The sequence below is a fragment of the Nelumbo lutea genome, chromosome 2, assembly GCF_056320005.1.
Source record: "Nelumbo lutea isolate HS-2025 chromosome 2, American lotus-T2T, whole genome shotgun sequence".
NCBI classification, from domain to species: Eukaryota; Viridiplantae; Streptophyta; class Magnoliopsida; order Proteales; family Nelumbonaceae; genus Nelumbo; species Nelumbo lutea.
In genome coordinates, this window is record NC_142685.1 from 75,015,467 (window position 1) to 75,033,616 (window position 18,150).

Here is an 18,150-nt window from a genome sequence, read left to right on the forward strand (position 1 = left end):
GCAATTGGTTGCCCCAGTTCTTCTTTGATGCCTCATTTTCCTTTCTCTCTCTTTTTTCTTTGTTTTCACTTTTCTCTAAAATTTGTTCTTCTTTTTTTCTTTTTTTCTCTCAAAAAACACAATTAAACATATGACATCCACCTCATATGAGGGTTTATTTGAAGGAATGGTTCCTAAAAAGACTCAAAGGGATAACTAGCGAAATGAATAATAAGGAGGAGGGTTTGATGAAAAGGGATAAGGCAATCAGCCAAAAGAGGGCCTCCCATAATTTTTCCATCAAGTGCATAACCAATAAGGAAGAGAACTACAGGTCGAGCACAATTTGAATTCTGCTAACTCAGGGGTAGTTATGTCATTTGACCCCTTCAAGACTTGAATGTCTTGAGATTACTCGAATGACAATGATTCTTTTTTTTCCTTTTTCTTATTTTTTATTTCCCTTTTTCTCTTTTTTTTTCTATTCTCTTTCTCTCTCTCTATCTCATTTTTTAATTTTTTTCTAGCCTTTTGGAAAAAAGCATATTGGGAATTTGCTCAACTTAAGGGCAGTTTGGGTATTAGAAATATAATTTAGGGGTTGGACCATCCCAAAATTTTTGAATAAAAATAAGTGCTTAAAAAAATCCACTCCCAAGTTGCTTTTTTGTAAGTGCTTGTTTTTGAAATGAGCACTTATTGTTGACTTATTTGCCAAACAGGAATAAGTGCTTATTTTCCACTTATTTTATGGTCCCAACACTTCTTTTAAGTACTTGAAATAAGTGAAATCAAACAAGGCCTAACTACACTAACTTTACACTAACTTCTTTGTATATATTTCTTAATAGTTTTTTACTTTCATCGCATATTTATTATTCAACTATATTCACTTTTGACAATTAATTTGTCCTTGAGATTCTTGTAGCAGCTAACAGGTCCTTCCCTCTACTACCATTAGTGTCAGTCCTCTCTCTAGCTACTATTCAGGTATACACCATTGGTGCAACTTCCATTTACTTTTGTTGTTTATTTACTTTGTGTTGCCTATTTAATTTTTGCAATTAAATGTACTTTTAGCGTTTACATTTATTTGTTTAACCATGAACAATTAACTTGATAGTAGGCTGCAACATTTATTTGTTCCATTTATCTTCAATTGCTATCATCTTGTTAGTAGTTATTTATTATTGGTTACATCTATTAATTTTTAACCTCTGTAACTTCTATTATCATGTTGTTTGTTTGTCATCGTAGTTGTAGATCTCTTGTTTAGAAGTTGTGTCCAATAGAATTGTAAAGTGTTTGATCTTTTCATGGAATAAGCATAGACTAAATGATCTAAAACCCATAAGGGCACTTTTTTTTTTTGGATTTTGAGAGGGGGAAAAGTTGGTCAATGGGATGTTGGTTCCCATTGACCAAGATACCCATGTTCTTTTTTCAGATTTATGTGGGGTTTATTTTCCTTGTGTATCACTTCCACCTAGGGGTAACTTCTAACACTTGGGTGGGACAGAATTGCCCCTTTTAATAATGGATTTTTAGGCTAGAATGGTCATTTTCTTATTTTCCTTGAAAATAAAAGAACATGGATGGGGTAAGTGCATTTACCTAGGTAAGTAGCTTCTCAAAAAACGAATGCGGCCTAAGAGAATTCTCGTAGGATTTCAATAGGGATGCAAACGGATTGGATTGGATTTGAATCAGGGTATATCCGAATTTGATATGAATTCTAGATATAATCCAATCCAATCTGAAGATCCGATTGGATCTCATAAACATGGATTTGAATTTGAATCCGATGAGGTAGTCAGATCTTCGGGTCTGATCCGATTTGATTTGATTTAAAAAAAATAATAAATTATAAAAATAAAAATAAAACATAACACTTTAAATAAAGAAAACCATAAATACAAGTATCTTTTCAACTAATTTGATCATATATATACATGTCTTTTATAAAAAAGTAAATAATATAATAAATTTAGAAAAGTGCAATATAAATAATATATTTACAAATAAAAAACATATATATAAATAAATAAATAACATATATAAGATCGAATCTTCTCGGATCGGATAAGAGTGATCTAAATTTGATATGACTTATGATTAGATCCAAGTTTCAAAGTATCGTTACGTGTCAACTGATACGTATCATTCTGGGACCCTTCCGATACACCCCTATAGTGGGTATATCGGGGGTCTGACTGGTTCAGGGGATGGTGGGGTCCTAGACTGGCTCCCCTGAACCAATTTTGAAAAAAATAAATAAAAAAAAAAAGTAAAAAAACAAGTATCAAAACACCCAATACACCCCTACTGGTGTATCGGGCGTATCGATATTTTGAATTTTGATTAGATCCTACTATTCGATCCAATTCAATCCGAAGATTCAAAATGGGGCTATCTAAATCCAAGAATATAGGATCGGACTTCAGATCCAATCAGATCATCTAATCCATTTGCACCCCTAGATTTTAAACAAGATAACTCAAAAACCAACCACGCAATTAACAAAACATAGCAAGTATTAAAATGAATTTGTTGTTCAATCAACTTCAAGTTCCCAACGTGGGTCAGCATTAACATTTCAATGCAGGAGATCTGGTTGGTATAGGAATTGACCTTGATGCTTGACGGTTCAAATCAGGGATGGCAAAACTTGGGTCGGTTATGGGGGTGTGATCTGTTTTTTGGTTGTTGTAGTGTTGAACAAAGGGAGTGAAAGAGAGGAATAAAATGAAAGAGAGAATGTGTGAGATGAGGCTTTGGTTTGATGAATGGAAGAAGAAGAAGGCAAACAGAGAGGGAAGGTGGTGGTAAAAAGAAGAGGAGTAAGAGAGAAAAAGAAAGAAGGCATAAGGAAATGAAGGGTGAGAAAGGAAAAGAGCAATTACCACTATTAGTTTGAGCTGTAGCAGTGGGTGGAAAATAAAGGAGGGCAGAACTGATGGGGGAGAAGGAGAAGGAGAAGGAGAAGAAAGATAAGAAGAGAGAGAGAGATGAAAAAGGGAAAGACAGAGAGGAGAAAGAGGTGGTCAGTAATGCCCTATTCATTGCTACTACGGAAGGAAATGAACAATACTACTTCAATTGATTATCCCAAATGAAAAGCATGGTTTGAAATTATATTAGGTCTAATGGAATTTTAGTAATTTTTTAGTCTTTAACAATATTTTTGTCATGTTTGTAGGAAAGGAGGCAAAATAAGATTCAATTTGGAGGGTGGGGATTGTAGTGTGATTAAGAAATGATGGAAATGGAGTCTGAAGGTGCAATAAGGTTTCAATGATTTGGACCAATAGACTTATCCGAAATAAAATCCTTTTAGTTGAGGGAACAAACATGGGTATTTTTTAGGGAAAATTCATAGAGTGAGGGTTTTGAGTAATCTGGATCAATTAGTGGGCTCTGATCATTCCAAAGGTGTTGATATCAATTGGATCTAGAGTACGGGTGTTCTATCAAATGAGAAAACTCATAATGAAATCCACATAGGAATTTTAAGTTGAAACTTCATTGGGTAGGTTTCTGAGGGTCCTTAGTGGATTGACAAGGTTTGATTGGTTCAAAGATGCTGGCATCAAAGGAATTCGGGGTACAGGTGTTCTGACTAACCAAATAATTAGATCTAAATTGATGGACAGTGTAAACGGGGTTCGATCAAGTCTGATAAGATGTTTAGGGTATGAATTGGGGTCCAAAAATGGATAGAGCAAAAATCGGATAAAAGCAAGATCGATGCACATCACACATGTCCCAATTTTTTTAGGGGATATGCAATTAGTTGGAAAACTTCAAACAAATATTATTCAGCAACTGTGTTCTCCCTCACCCCATCATGTCTCCAACCAATACTTCCAAACCAGATTGCCTTGGAGAAACTGCACCACCAAAATAAATGCTCAATTGTTTCTTCTTCTTCCCCACAAAAAGCACACCTCCTGTCAACATATTGTCCCCACCATCTGCTTTTGGTAAAAGTTAACTCCTGCACTAGCTTGCCAAACTTCAAGTTATAAATTGATTTAACAGTTACCTTTCCATCCCTCTCATATGTCTGGATCCATTCATCTTCCTGTGAAGTATAGCTTGGTAATCCGATTCTTGTAATAGCTTGCCAAACTTCAAGTGGAAACATAGAAGAAATAAGTTTCATGTTCCATTGCTCACTTTGTGTAATAAGATCAGCAACATGAGAAACCCCATCATGAATCTCCTCTGTTGGCCTCTGCAACATAAAACCTTCCAACCAAGTCTGGCAACCAAGGAGTCACCCCATATTTTGATAGTAAGCCCATTCCCAACCCTTCTACAGCAACCATTTTGCTCACATGTAGAAGTGGAAGCCCAAGCTGCTCTTGCTGTTGTTCTTAATTCATTCACCTTAACTCAGTGGGATGTCCCTTAAAACAGATGAACATAGAAAATCTGATAGAAGTGATCAAGTATGAGTTCGAGAGAGAGAGAGAGATAGAGCTTTTTTAGTTTGCACATGGGCAATCATATTACAATGTCGAGAAAGAGGGAATGAGTCGAAATAAAGCCCTGTAATCAGCAATATATTGAGCATCACTTTCAATTGTGACCGGCAAAAGATGCAGCTTTTCAGCAAAAAATAAAAATAAAATCTTCAAGAAAAGCTTTAGCTTCAACTTCAAGAACAGAGCAAAGAGGAATAATGACAAAGGTGAGCTCCCCATTCTTCTCATGTCCAATTAATCCAATAGCTGTTGAATTTTTACTCTCCCCAGTGTTGGTTGCCCTTCCAACCTTCCAAATCGGGAGAGTAGGTAAATTGAATACAAGTTGCAATGCAAGATCATATGTAGATATAATCATATAAATATATATTTAATAATTTTTGATAAAATTAAATGAGGGTGGGTAGTTTGATGACCAAATATTACACCCCCTCCCCCTTGAGCCCTTAACCCCAACCCAGTGCCAGTGCGATTTGATACATGTATGATTGAAGGTTTCTTCTACAAATAAGTCAGATTAAGCTTTGTAGTGCTTGCTTGTCGTATTTTTTTGGGAAGATCTTCTGATAGTTCTAAGATAAATTGAGCTTTTGAATGAAGATCTAAACAACTCGAAGTACATTTGGCAGATGCATGTCTTTTCATACATCTTTCCATGTCCTTCCATGGGAGAATAAAATGTGAAAGACGGAAAAAATTCATTTAGAACTTCCTCGAAATCAGCCTAAAGTTATTTTCAATTCAAATTTGGATAAATATACACCATTTGCAGTTCTGAATTATTTCCAAAACCAACACACCAATCCGTGTAAAATTACCAATGGTACTCTCTAATCCTTCTTATCCCGGGTGTAATATTACGAGTCTGGATCTAATCCCAACAGCTACTGCACTTGTACATTACAACATCTCTCTATGAAAGACAAGAGAGATGTTCTCAAGCTCCGTTTGGCATATTTTTTTGTGTGGATTTTCAGTTTTTTATAAGTTTGGCAGTTTATGTTTTTATTTTATTTTTTTCGTTTGGTCGAGAAAAGATATATACTTTGTTTGGTGCATCTTTTCATACAAATTGTTAATTGTTGTTATTAGCCCGGCAGCCTATGTTTTGGTTTTTTTTCCGTTTGATTTATTTATTGGAAGCTTTAAATAGAGCTCTTTAACTTTTTCCATGGTGTCTTTGCACAGAAAAACACACATTAACTAATAGTTTTCAAATTGATAAGATTTTAATGCAAGAGGTCACATCGTCTTTGATTGCTAGATCTATCAAAAAAATCTTTCAATAAAAGACTTACCAAATGATACTTTTATTTGTTCAAAGATGCAATCCCAAAAATACAAAACCCCCCTTTCAGGAAGTTCCAAATAGAACGCTTACACTTATTTCATCTTGTCTTCATACGGATACCAATATCTTTATATAAAAGGGGTTTTTAAAGTTCAATCAACCCTTAGAAATCTAGAACTCCACTCTAAGGGTGGAATCCTAACCGTGGATTGATCCGAATTCACTGCGTGACTGTTAGAACCTTGGGACTAGATCCGAATTCTTAAATAGTATCCCTTCTCATTCTCAAGAACATGGTTTTTAAAGCCAGATCCAACTGGATGGTTGGATCGAAAAACCTAACTGGTTCTATTTTTCCTAAAAAGCGGATTTCTCCCAAAATTGTTGATTTTGATTAATAAATTGCTGAACCGGATGATTAATTATTCGAACCATTTGAATGGTTTTGATCTTTTTTATTTTTTGTTAGAACGGGCCAAAGGTTCAGTTCGAACAATAAAAACCATGCTCAAGAAAGACCAAACTGGCCAATGTACGGCTGTCAGATCTTCCGAACTCTTAAACGGCAACCAAGTGCGTAAACCAACCTTGCATGGCTCAGGTCCACTCTGAGAGCAGAAAGACCAAGATGGCTAGACCGGCCTCACCAGAAGAATATTGGCCTCCAAGGAACTATTGGATGTGGCTACATACTTGTTGGACCCACATGACAGTCTATGGCAGCTTGGCCCCACAAATATGATCAGATTATGTGACTGTGCATCCAACACCGCCACACGGCACCCCTCCCTCTCCCACGATCAGTTCGCATGCATGCATCAACTATCAAGCACAGAGGTGGGGGCCTAGTTATCTGGCCACTACGAACCAGCCAGGTAAAATTCATGTGAAGTTCAGCATTTCTATGGTGAGTGGTCACACTCACACACCATTTGAGCTCCCAAAGCTAAACCTAAAAAGTAAAAAGTGCACGCAGAAACAATGTACCCCTCGTTCCTCCACGAGACAAGCGCTTCTAACGGTCACCTAGCAGGATTTAATTAGAAAGCCACCAGCCTCAAATGCATAAAATGCAAAGAACACCAACGGTCACTTTCCAAATTTCAACACTACTTTATTATCTGCATACCCATTTAATAATCAAATAAATTACAAAAATTAATTTAAAAATAACAGGGGCAGAAGAAATAGCAACACAACACCTCCACCTGGGAAGTACCTCAGACCACCGGAGAATCTACAGTATCTGGTCCGACATTGACGGGAGTCGCCGGAAAAAGTTGACGGGAACTGACGGCATGTCACCCCGGAACCTCGGGTGGCGCAAGTAGTAGAAGCCGAACCCCAACAGAAATACCTTGAAGGGAACAATGTAGAAAATCAAGGAGGCCAACAGACAGAAGACAACAAATATCCCAGTTCCACGTGGGTCCCTCCAATTGAGCAGTGCCTCCACACGCTCACCCTGAGAAGCCACGTCACCAAGCAATGTCTGAGCCCTACCTGCCAGAGCACGTAGCCGATCGTACCTCGTGCGGAGCTGATCTGCAGATCTTGTCGTCGGGAACCCATCAAACTCCTCATCTATCTCATCAATCCCCACGGCGTCAACGTAGGACAGCCTTAGATCCATGTTGGCTGGGGCCCTTGGGCGAAACCTAAACCGGAACGCCACGATGAAGAAGGCATACATGAAAACTGTTGGGAGTATCAGGTGTGGATACAACACAATTGCCGTGAGTAGAATGTGTACTAGCACTGTGGTAGATGGCTGCACCCACATTCGGATCCCGTCAAGCCATCGTGCGAAGGCGGCGGCTCGGGATAAACACCCAACGACTCGGAACCAATTGGCCTTGCTTCGTCTCATACTCCACATGTGCGTGTCCGAATCTAACATGTACTGAACCACTTCTTGACCCATAGGTGGCTCAGACCGAGCGAGCCGCCCTGTGACTAGTTTCATTGCGGTGTGCCGTAGGATGTCTTGCTGGGAGGGCCCCAATGGTTTCACGTAATGCATTCGCGGGAGCATCGGACTGGTGTACGCCTGAAGGAGGTTCATCCATGACGAGCACGAGAATCGGACGGCAAGTTCGATCTCCCCCATCTTCTTGGCCCCACCCGGCTGCAACACTGTGAGTGAAAACGAATTCATGTACACACGATTGGCATCAAGTGTCGACAACCGTATGCGGAGCTTCCCTATTCGTGTGTCTCTTCCTGGCTTCCCTGTTTCATCTTTCTTGTACCGTCCATTATCAAATACCCCGATAGTCAGGACCGTACACGGATCATATACATCCCACGTGTACTGCTCATGCCAACGTGGGTTAAACCGGTCCAGGATTGTACGTGTACGAACCCACTTGGGCCCATATTTGGCCACCACATAAGCATCAGTTGTCCCACGTGTCCCATCTTTGGTCTTTGCAGGTAGCAAATTGGTGGCCCCGCGAATACCAACCTCGAGCAACCCCATCGGTGGCTTTGACAGCTGTTTGGCCGCCGCTCGGACATCACTTGTCACGTGCGCAGCTTCATCAAGCACGTGATAACCTCCCTCCAGACAGACACGCACGTGTATCCGCCCGGCATAGGGACGGTTCTCATCACCCACCAGATTAAACCATCTTGACCGTGGCTCCGCCCGATCATCTGTCCTTCTATCGATGCTCGATACCTGTACCTTGGCCTGTCCCACAGACTGTCCGCTGGATACATCTTCCACCCCAATAACCAAAAACGGTTCAAACGGCTCGGCCGCAACGAAAACCAGATCCTCATTCCAAGTGGGGTTAGCCGAGCTGGACTGGCTAATCGCGCATCTCCCCGTTTTGAAAACCTGCGCGCCGAGCTGAGCTTTAACGTAAAGTTCCTGCGCCCGAGCCTTAGCTTCGGGAACGGCAGCAAGTTGCAAGTCTTGGGTTTGGATGACCGTTAGTCTCAAGTACCACAGCTTCGGAGAAAGGTAGACCTTGGCTCGGGTCTCTGGTATCAACCCGCCGGAATCCGATTGCCATGCCTCCTGAAAAGCCTCGTCCGCCTGAGTTCCAATCCAGACGGCCAGCATGACGTCAGTTCCTGTCGAGTTCTCCGGCGAGCCTTCGAGGGTATACCACTGAGGAGCGAGAGGGCTGTCAGGTGGAACACGCTTGGGTACTTCTTGCAAATCGAACGACACCGTACCCAGAGACGTTTCTGTGGTCTTATTCGTCTCTGAGTCCTTCTTCTCAGCCCAAACCGACACCTCCAACGCAGTAGAGTTCAGGCTCTCTTTATCGAAGGCGAAGACTTGATCCCAGTCCTTATCAGCGACGCTCTTGGTTCGTATACTGTGCGTGCCGATGACGAGCTTGCCGTATAAAGAGGAACCAGAATCGGCATTTGTACGTTTTGCTTTGAGCACGCGCACGTAGAGAAAGGGCATGTTGTCCACGAGATCGTAAGCGCTACGGCTCCGATCGCCGCTGATTGACCGGATCTCTAGGTCCTTTACGCCGGAATCAAGTCTTTTTGTCGCCGGTTTGTCCTTTTGTTGTTTTGTCTTGTCGACTTCAGCTATTGGAGGGCTCTCTACCGCTTCCGGTGGAGCCCCTGGTTTCGGAGCCTCCTCTGGTTTCGGGTTCTCCGTAGGTTTAGCATCTTCTTTAGCCGCAGTTGGCTTTTCCTTTTCTTCCTCTTCCTCTTTTTTCTCTTCCCCTTTCTTCTCTTCTGCTTTCTCGTCTTTCTTCTCTTCTTTCTTTTCTTCTTCTTTCTTCTCTGTTGGTTTTTCCTCTGTAGACTCAGCGGCAGCCGGAGTTTCAGGTTTCTGCTCCGCCGCGGCCGGAGCCGGAGGATTTTCATCGACGTAGAAGACCTTCAAGCCGATCTCGCCTTTGATCTGTGAGAACACGCTCCTTTTCTCCAACGGATAGTAAACCAGGGTTTCGGACCCCGATTTCGAAAAACTGCTTCCAGAGATCTTAACTTTTCCAAGAAAATTGTTCCTTTTACCCGTCTTCTTGTCGTTGTAGATATTGAGTTCTAGAATTTCAGAGGCCATGGCGTCCGGATCGTGAACCAGAAACTCAAGCTTCTCGTCCCACTGCGGATTCAGATCTCTGAACTTTGTTTTCGTTCGTCGCCGTTGGCCATCGAAGTCGACAATAACATAAGCGCTCGACGTTCCTTGTCCGTCCTTCGGCATTAGATTCCTTGCATTGCAGACTTCCACATTGAGCTTCCGACTGCAATTCTCCGCCATTTTCACCTCCTGATCTTGAAATTCCGGCAACTAAGTTGAGTTTTTCGATAACTGGTCGAATTGTAAGGAAGTTGCGAAACCCTGTTGGAAGGTTTAACAATGGAGTAGCTTCAGAGATTCGTAGGCAACTTCAAGCTTTCAACGATGTAAGACAGTGAGTAGACTGAGGAACCAATCTTTTAAAGGGGAGGAGCCTGGTGCCACATCACTAAGAACACGTAAGAAGGAATCGACACGTGGCGAGGCCTCGGAGGCTGAAATTGAATCGTAGTGAGAAATATCTACTACACCAGTGCCATAGCTTTAGGCTAAAACCATGAATCACGACCCTTATCTATTGCTGTGGCCCCACCTTACAATTGGATGAAGTGACGTTAGGTGAGCCACGCAATACATCGAAGAACGTGATTTCACGGTTTTAGTCGAGGGCCGCACCGTCGTGCGTAGCGGTTCATCTCGAAGCGTAAGTAAGTCTCGTGCCTACGCCGAGCTCGCCGACAGCGCTGACCAGCGTGCCTGGTGCTGGATTGGATATTTTGATGCGGATTTTTATTATTTTTGTTTTTTTAGTTTTTTTTATAATATTTTTAGGTTTTGAGGACAGAATGGGGTACGGATATCAATTTATTTACAGAAATACCATTGTAAATGTACGTTGTTAATGATAAGTTAAGAAATAACCGTTTTGTCTGGTCAGGCCTCAGGGCTGAGAATAAACTGACATTAATCGTGAAGCATCATATCTTTCTCGCCCAAATGAGGAGAGCCAGGCATAAAGACGGGTATATTCTTGTCATAATTTAATTGTTATATGTCTAATTTAGTCATTTGATCAATTGTTATATGTCTAATTTAATTGTTATATGTCTAAATAATATGCATGTAATGTAATTTGAACCTTCATCACTTGTATAAAGTAAGATAAGTTTTAGTATTCTTGTATAATGTAGGTTATTTAGGTAAAGAGAAAGATGAGATAGAGGGAGCGTTATATTTAGTGCAGGTAAGTTTTTAACCATCTTCTCGAAGAAGGTATCAGTTACCCGGGTAAGTAATACTCTCTAAACCCGTCACTCTATCGTGGAATCCAATATAACAGCTAAAATGCATGGATCATGGTTAATTACCTGGTTGACTAATTTATCCCCGCTAAATCCCGACAATCAAATGGGGCCTTAGCCATTTGTTCAAGTTTACCTATTGGTTTGACTATAATGCCAGGAATACATGATACTAGAGCTTAACTAATAAGATGGGTTTTCATCAAATTCATGGGGGTTGTAATTGCTCAAAGCCTTTGGTAAACAGATGAATGTAGTAACAATAGTCATACTATATTATTATACTATATTGGACTGAATGATCTGACCGTTTGAACCAAGACTAAGAAATGAAGAAAAAAATGAAATACTTGGTCAAAATTAAACTGCCCAAAGTACATGAACTATAATTGTTATAATCTCTAATATGGTTTGTTTCTACCTTATTTTAAAGTAATAGCTTTGAAAGATAATCTAGAATTGTTACACATTATTTCTAATTATTTGCTTTCCATGTTTAATTAAGTGGATGATCAATTGCATGGTTGATTTAGGTGATATTTGGTATCATCGCCATTTTTACTTAAACATCGTTTAGGCATATTTACTTAGGCCCCGTTTGTTTTTCAGTAAGTTATTTATCTAGCTAAATGCACTTACCTGGGTAAGTGGTTCCCAAGAAACATTTACCCATGTTTGTTTATTTCCCAGATAAATAATACAATGACAATTTTAACTATAAAATATCCATTATTAAAGGCACAATTTTGTCTCATCCAAGTGTTGAAAACTTTTCCCCCTAAGTGGGAAAATTACTTACCCACCTAAGAGATGGGTATCACTTGTAAGTGATAATACCCAGGAAAATAAATTTTCCTTGATCCCCACATAAATCTAAAAAATGAATATGGGTTTCTCAGTTAGTGGGAACCAAAATCCCATTGACCAACTTTCCCCCATCTCAAAATCCAAAAAATGAAATGCCCCCTTAAAGTTAAAACAATCAAAATGTTTCCACTAGCTTTGAAGGAATAGTCCAATGACTTAGCCCTTAGTTAGCATCCTACATGTCACTATAGAGATATATTTCGATGCATCACATAATAGTAAAGATGAATATAAAACATAGAATACCACACCTACATGTTACTCTATGGGGGGCATTCTTTTTCTAGATTTTGAGAGGGGAAAAGTTGGTCAATGGGATTTTGATTCCCGTTGACTAAAAGTCCCATTCTTTTTTTTTTTTTTTTTCAGATTTACGTGGGGAACAAGGAAAGTTTATTTTCCTGGGTATCACTCCCATCACCTAGGTGGATAAATAAATTTCCCACCTTAGAGTAAAGTTGTCAACACTTGAATGGGACAAAAATGCCCCTTGTAATAATGGATTTTTATGGTCAAAATGGTTATTGTTTTGTTTCCATGGGAAATAAAAGAATATGGATAAATGCACTTAACCATATAAATCTTTCATGAAAAACACTTACTTGGACAAATGCATTTACCCGAATAAATAACTTACCAAAAAGCGAAATGGCCTATGTATAATAGTGAGTAAATTATGAGATATAAAACTTCTTTTTCTTTTAAACTGGCTATTGAATGATAATCAATATAATAGATTAATAGGATGGTGCAAGGTTAAAAGTATTGATTGGGAGTACTGTATCATATCTTGGTCCATCAATACGCTAAATAACAACTATTTCAGGGTTCGATCACTTTCAGCCTTTGAGGGGGTAGGTATGCCTAAGACCGACCCCTATAAATAAAATGACAGAAAAAAACTAAAAGCAAAATGTTGTGTGCCTTTGAAACATTCAATAAAAGGTTCATGCGTTGTGTGTGTATAATTAATTTTCATAAAAACATAAAAGTTATTTTGGTTCGAAGCGTAACAAATCATACATTTCCAAAGGTAACATGGTAAATACGTAAATACGTAATACGTATTAGTTAAGATAAACCCAAACCACTCCACTTTTTAAAGGATCTGAAAAGTGGAAAAGCAAATAGAACGTTATCAAATGCCACGTAAGTTTCACAAAAATTTTGAAACCATAAAGTTTCGTCAGTTTTTTTTTATCCATCCAATAACTTGGCTTGAATATAAACACTTCATTTAAACCACCGTGGAATATTAAGGGTCCGTTTGGTTTGCAGCAATAGGGGTTTTGAATAAGAATAGGAATGGGCTATTCCCGGTTCCAACTGTTTGGTTGAGTGGAATTAGAATTCTATTTCCATTTTTGCTGGAATGCCATTCCCCCATTTGAGGGAATGGCCATTCCCTGCCCCTCCTTTGGGAATGGAATCCCATTCCTGATGATTTTAATTCCCATTCCTGTTTAAACCAAACAGACTATGGGAATGGACCATTCCGATTCTAATTTTGGAGGATTCCGATTCCGACTACAAACCAAACGAACCCTAAGACTGTGTTTGGTCGCAATGCAAATAAATTTGCATTGATGTAAAACCGTGGCAATGCAAATGATTCGAGTATAAATTCTGACCTATTTATGTTTCAAATTTTAACTTATTATGTTTGATTGCATTAAAAGTGAAGTAAATTAAGACATGAAATAAAATAAAGTAAAATCTAAAACAAAAGTAAACACTAATTTGTTTTTTTTTACATTTACATTCACATACATTCGTACTAATGTAAATAAAATTGCAATGATAAGTTCCATTCTATTTTCTAATTATTATTTTTAGAAAAAAATTCCTGATTAGTATCTTGTATTTTGGGCTTAGTGTCACTTTGATCCCAAATTTTAAAATGTGACAATTCAATACTTGAACTTTCAAAACGTTCCAATCCAATATTTGTCGTTAACCAGCTGTTAATTAAGTGGCATTTGAAAAGAGACAAATGTCCCTCCAGTGTCATTTGATGACCCTAACTTTCTTGAATAGAAAAGACAAGGATTTAAGACTTTTTTTGTAAATGCTTGAATGATTGATAAAGAGAATTAAATAAAATTCAAAGGACATTTATGTCTTTTCAAATACCACTTAACAGCTGGTTAATGAATTAATTAACAATAGGTATTATTACATTTAGACATTTTGAAAGTTGAAGTATTGAATTACCACATTTTAAAATTTAAGAAGAAAGTAATATTAGGCCCAAATTACGAGATAATAATAACTTACAATTACGAAAAATGAGCGCTCTATGAGTGTGTCGAGCAGATCCAGACTCCCTTTTGCGAGGGTAGTTAATGTAATTATAGTGATAATTCGAGGGCAATTGGCTTCAATCATCTGATATGGGGAAGAGATTCAACAAGGTAATGACAGGTAAAAAATATATTCTGCATTTGGCTTCTTTCGTTGAAGGACAGGCCACCACTTGTTTCTCTGAACTTATGAACGTTGGATTGTTCTTGTTCTCTATAAAAAGGAAAAAAAATCTTAAAAGCTGATACGGTAAAAAGCAAATAAGAGACAGAGCAATTAAAATAATAGAAAAGAAAAAGAATAAACATAAGGCTACCTAACCACCTTGATCAATTATCGCTATCAATCTAATTGCAGCAACAGGGCAGAGTCAACAGCTGCCAGAACTGAGGCTGCATTAAGGGCCATTATGTATAGTCTTCAAGCTGCAAAGGACGATGAATATATAGTCTCTGCAGTGAACATGTACTAATGGTGGATCAGAGTTTTATGTTTTTTTTTTTTTTTTTTTTATTTGCATCAAGTCTTCATCTATAATTTGTTGTGAGCGTCTGATTTATTTGGGCTGGTTTGAAATCACCACCCATCAAATGGAGGTGATGGGACCTCATGAAATTACATTAAAAATTCTTTTTTCGTTTAATAATGATTCTAAGATCAAAGGAAATGGTCCAATCAGTTTTGGTAAGACTTGAATGGGAGAAAAAATGGATTAGATACCTCTTTCCTAGGTCCAATAGGTGGGGGTCTACATGGAATTCGAAACAAGTATAAGCCTAAAATGTAAATGTTCAATCAAAACATACAGTATCAAAGAAAGAAAAATGTAAGAACAAATCAACATAAAGGAAAATCCTCCCTATTTTTATTTCATTTTTTTTGTATTTTATTATTTTATTATTTTATTATTTTGTATTTCTATTTAATTTTATTAACTATTTATTTTTTTGTTTTTTCCTTATGGAACCCTATTTGTATATTTAATTTATGGAATTACTCTTTCATTTTTTATTTTCTAATTCTTTAATCTTTTATATTTATATTTTATATTTTTCTCTTTTTTTGGATTTTTTAGATTTTCATATTTTTTACATCATTTTTTATCAATGTTTCTCTTTTAAGAGTTTATTTCTCTTTGCCAACTAAGTATGTCAAAGCCTATTGAACTAGTCTCCCTATTTCATCCCATTTCCCATCTTTTTAGTATTTCATTTATTTTTATTTTTTAATTTTTATTGTTATATATATTTTTTGGGGTTAATTTGTCCTCTCAACCAATCATTCCTCTCACCTTAGTTCTGCTACCACTTCCCTCATTGTCATCATTCTCTATTTTTCATTTTTCCTTCTTTCTTTTTTAATGTTTTTCATTTTCTTTTTATTTTATTTTATTTCCTTTTTAATTATGAGAGTCGACTTCTCATTAACCCAGAAAATATCACAATGACAATGTCCAACTCTACATTGGAAGGGTTAGAATTTAGATTAGACATGGTCGAACCGGACCTAGTGGCTGGCCAAATTTTTAAAAGGTTTCTATCCTAACCCGGGAACTAGTTTCCCTGTGATTTTGAAATCTTAAATTTTGGAATCAATCTTGCATTGAATCGGATTAGATTTGAAACCCAAATTAAAATTGATGATACTTGATACGGTGACCACACTGTGCAACCCCAAGAGTTGTAATTCATGCTTAATATTAGACTAAAAAATGGCCTCCAATTGAAAATGGCGCAATTGTGTGTGCGAAGCCAATTTAACAACACCATTTCAACAAAATCAATTCTTAACTTGCTTGGATCGATGTGGTTATGTGAACCTGGTATCCTATTTTTCTTTTTTGAAAACTAAAGTAGAGAACATATGAGAATCAACCCCTAATATAGCTAGTTCAAACTAGGGTTTGTGGGAAGCAAGGGAGAAGAGAATAGAGCAAGAGGATGGAGAGAATAGAGTGAATTACTCCTCCCCTCTTAGTTTCTTATATAAAGCACTCTCCTAATACTATTAGGAGTTGATTCAAATCAGATTTAGATTGGGACTTTATCTTTAATTATATAAGCATCATATTTTTAAGAGAATGGGTGCTCCATACCCAAATCCATACCCACCCATTTTCGATGCAAATCACATGGCAACTTAAATTGTCATGTGACCACTTAACTAATCACATTAGTAAAAGGTCTTAGGTCCATTTTCTTTAATGGTTGGTGTTGCGTGACCATTTTCGGTTTGAATATTATATGGTGTGGGACTCACAAAGGTCTCACACAAGTCCATAAGGGTTTGACCTCACCTCTATAAGAGGTTAGACTGAATTCACTATTCATGAGTAGTGAATTCCTAACCCAACTAGTTTGGGGTCAGTTTGGGCTTAACATTTATACATAAATGATCATTGGATTTAGTTACCCTATGAAGACTCAAAGGCAATGGACTTATGTAAGATGAAACTCATTAGGTAATCATCCCTGTAATAGTCTCTTATATCCAACCTCTCAGCTCATAATCATCAAAACACTATTTACAGGGAATGACCTCTTCCCCGATTGCAAAATGCAGTATCACACTCTTTGCTCAATGGATCCCATGATCAAAATCTTTTGCAAATATTTTTTTTTTCATAAAATAGTAATATAACATATAAATACATTTCACAAACCAAAATCCAAATGCAGTTGAAATCCACTACCAACAATTTAGGGTTCTATTAGAGAGAGTGCAAATCATGATATTCACTTTGTTTGACAAAGGGGCCGATCCTATCACTATGATCTCCCACTAAGGCAATTTCCTAAATTGCCCCAACATACCTAGATATTTGACTCCTAATGGATCTAACTAGTTAGTATATCAAAGATAGTTTAGTCCAAAACCTGGTATAGTACCATAATGAAGTATGGGGTTAAGTGTAACATTATAGTTTTGTCCATGTATCTCCAAGGTCCAATGCATAACTAGAAATTTGTTCAGGTTTAGTGTTTCTTCCAAACACCCACTAGCAATGGTTGGGTCTAACCAAGTAGTTGAGAGAAGCTACTTCACCAATTCAGTAGCACACTAGTGTCAGCCTTGTTAGCATAAATTTTCCAATTCTATCCATTGGTTGAGAACATTCTAAACTAACACAAGTTTCATAATTGTCTAGTTTAAGGAGTAATTCACAAAAACACTGATTTAAATATAAAACAAAAAAGCACTTCATTCATTTATTGATAAATGTTTATATACATCAAATTGATTGAAGCTAAGGGTATACACTATCTAACAACTTTCGCTTGCACTTAGGTCCAATCAGGTATTAACCTCAATCGTATGCTATCCACGTACCCTTGAAACAATTTCTGTGTCAATGGCTTAGTTAACGAGTCTGCCACATTCTCAAACTAACTACATAGGATCTCAACATAAAGATGTATATACATGTAGACTTTCTATCGTTTAGGTTAGATTGGTAGTCAACACCTGTATAACCGACTATTTGTAGTGAACTACCATAAAAAATAAGACAATAATCTTTAGTTCTTCGTAGGTATTTTAGTATGTCCTTCACAATTGTCTAATGCTCTTATCTTGGGTTGAATTGATATCAACTTACAACACTAATATCTTTATCAATGTTAGGTTGAGTGCACAACATAACATACATGATACTCCATATGGTAGCGGCATAGGGATCATTTTTCATGTCTTCTATCTCCTCAGGGGTCTTAAGTGACATTCTTTTGGAGAGAGTGACTCATTGTACAAAAAGGGTGAATCCCTTCTTAGAATCCTACATGTTGAACATCTTGTCTATCTTGTCAATGTAAGTAGATTGGAAAAATCCAACTAACCACTTTGATTTATTTCTATAAAGTCGAAGTTCCAAGATGTAAAAAGCTTTTCCAAGATCTTTCATGGAGAATTGTT

At 37.7% G+C, this 18,150-nt stretch overlaps 1 protein-coding gene across 1 annotated transcript; it reads right to left on the minus strand.

Moving 5' to 3' along the window:
• Positions 1-6,853: 6,853 nt before the first annotated feature.
• LOC148871548 (C2 calcium/lipid-binding plant phosphoribosyltransferase family protein) lies at positions 6,854-10,781 on the minus strand. Its single transcript, XM_088973837.1, has one exon. It carries the CDS (start codon positions 10,004-10,006, stop codon positions 6,998-7,000), a length of 3,009 nt encoding a protein of 1,002 aa, XP_088829963.1. The 5' UTR covers positions 10,007-10,781; the 3' UTR covers positions 6,854-6,997.
• Positions 10,782-18,150: the final 7,369 nt, after the last annotated feature.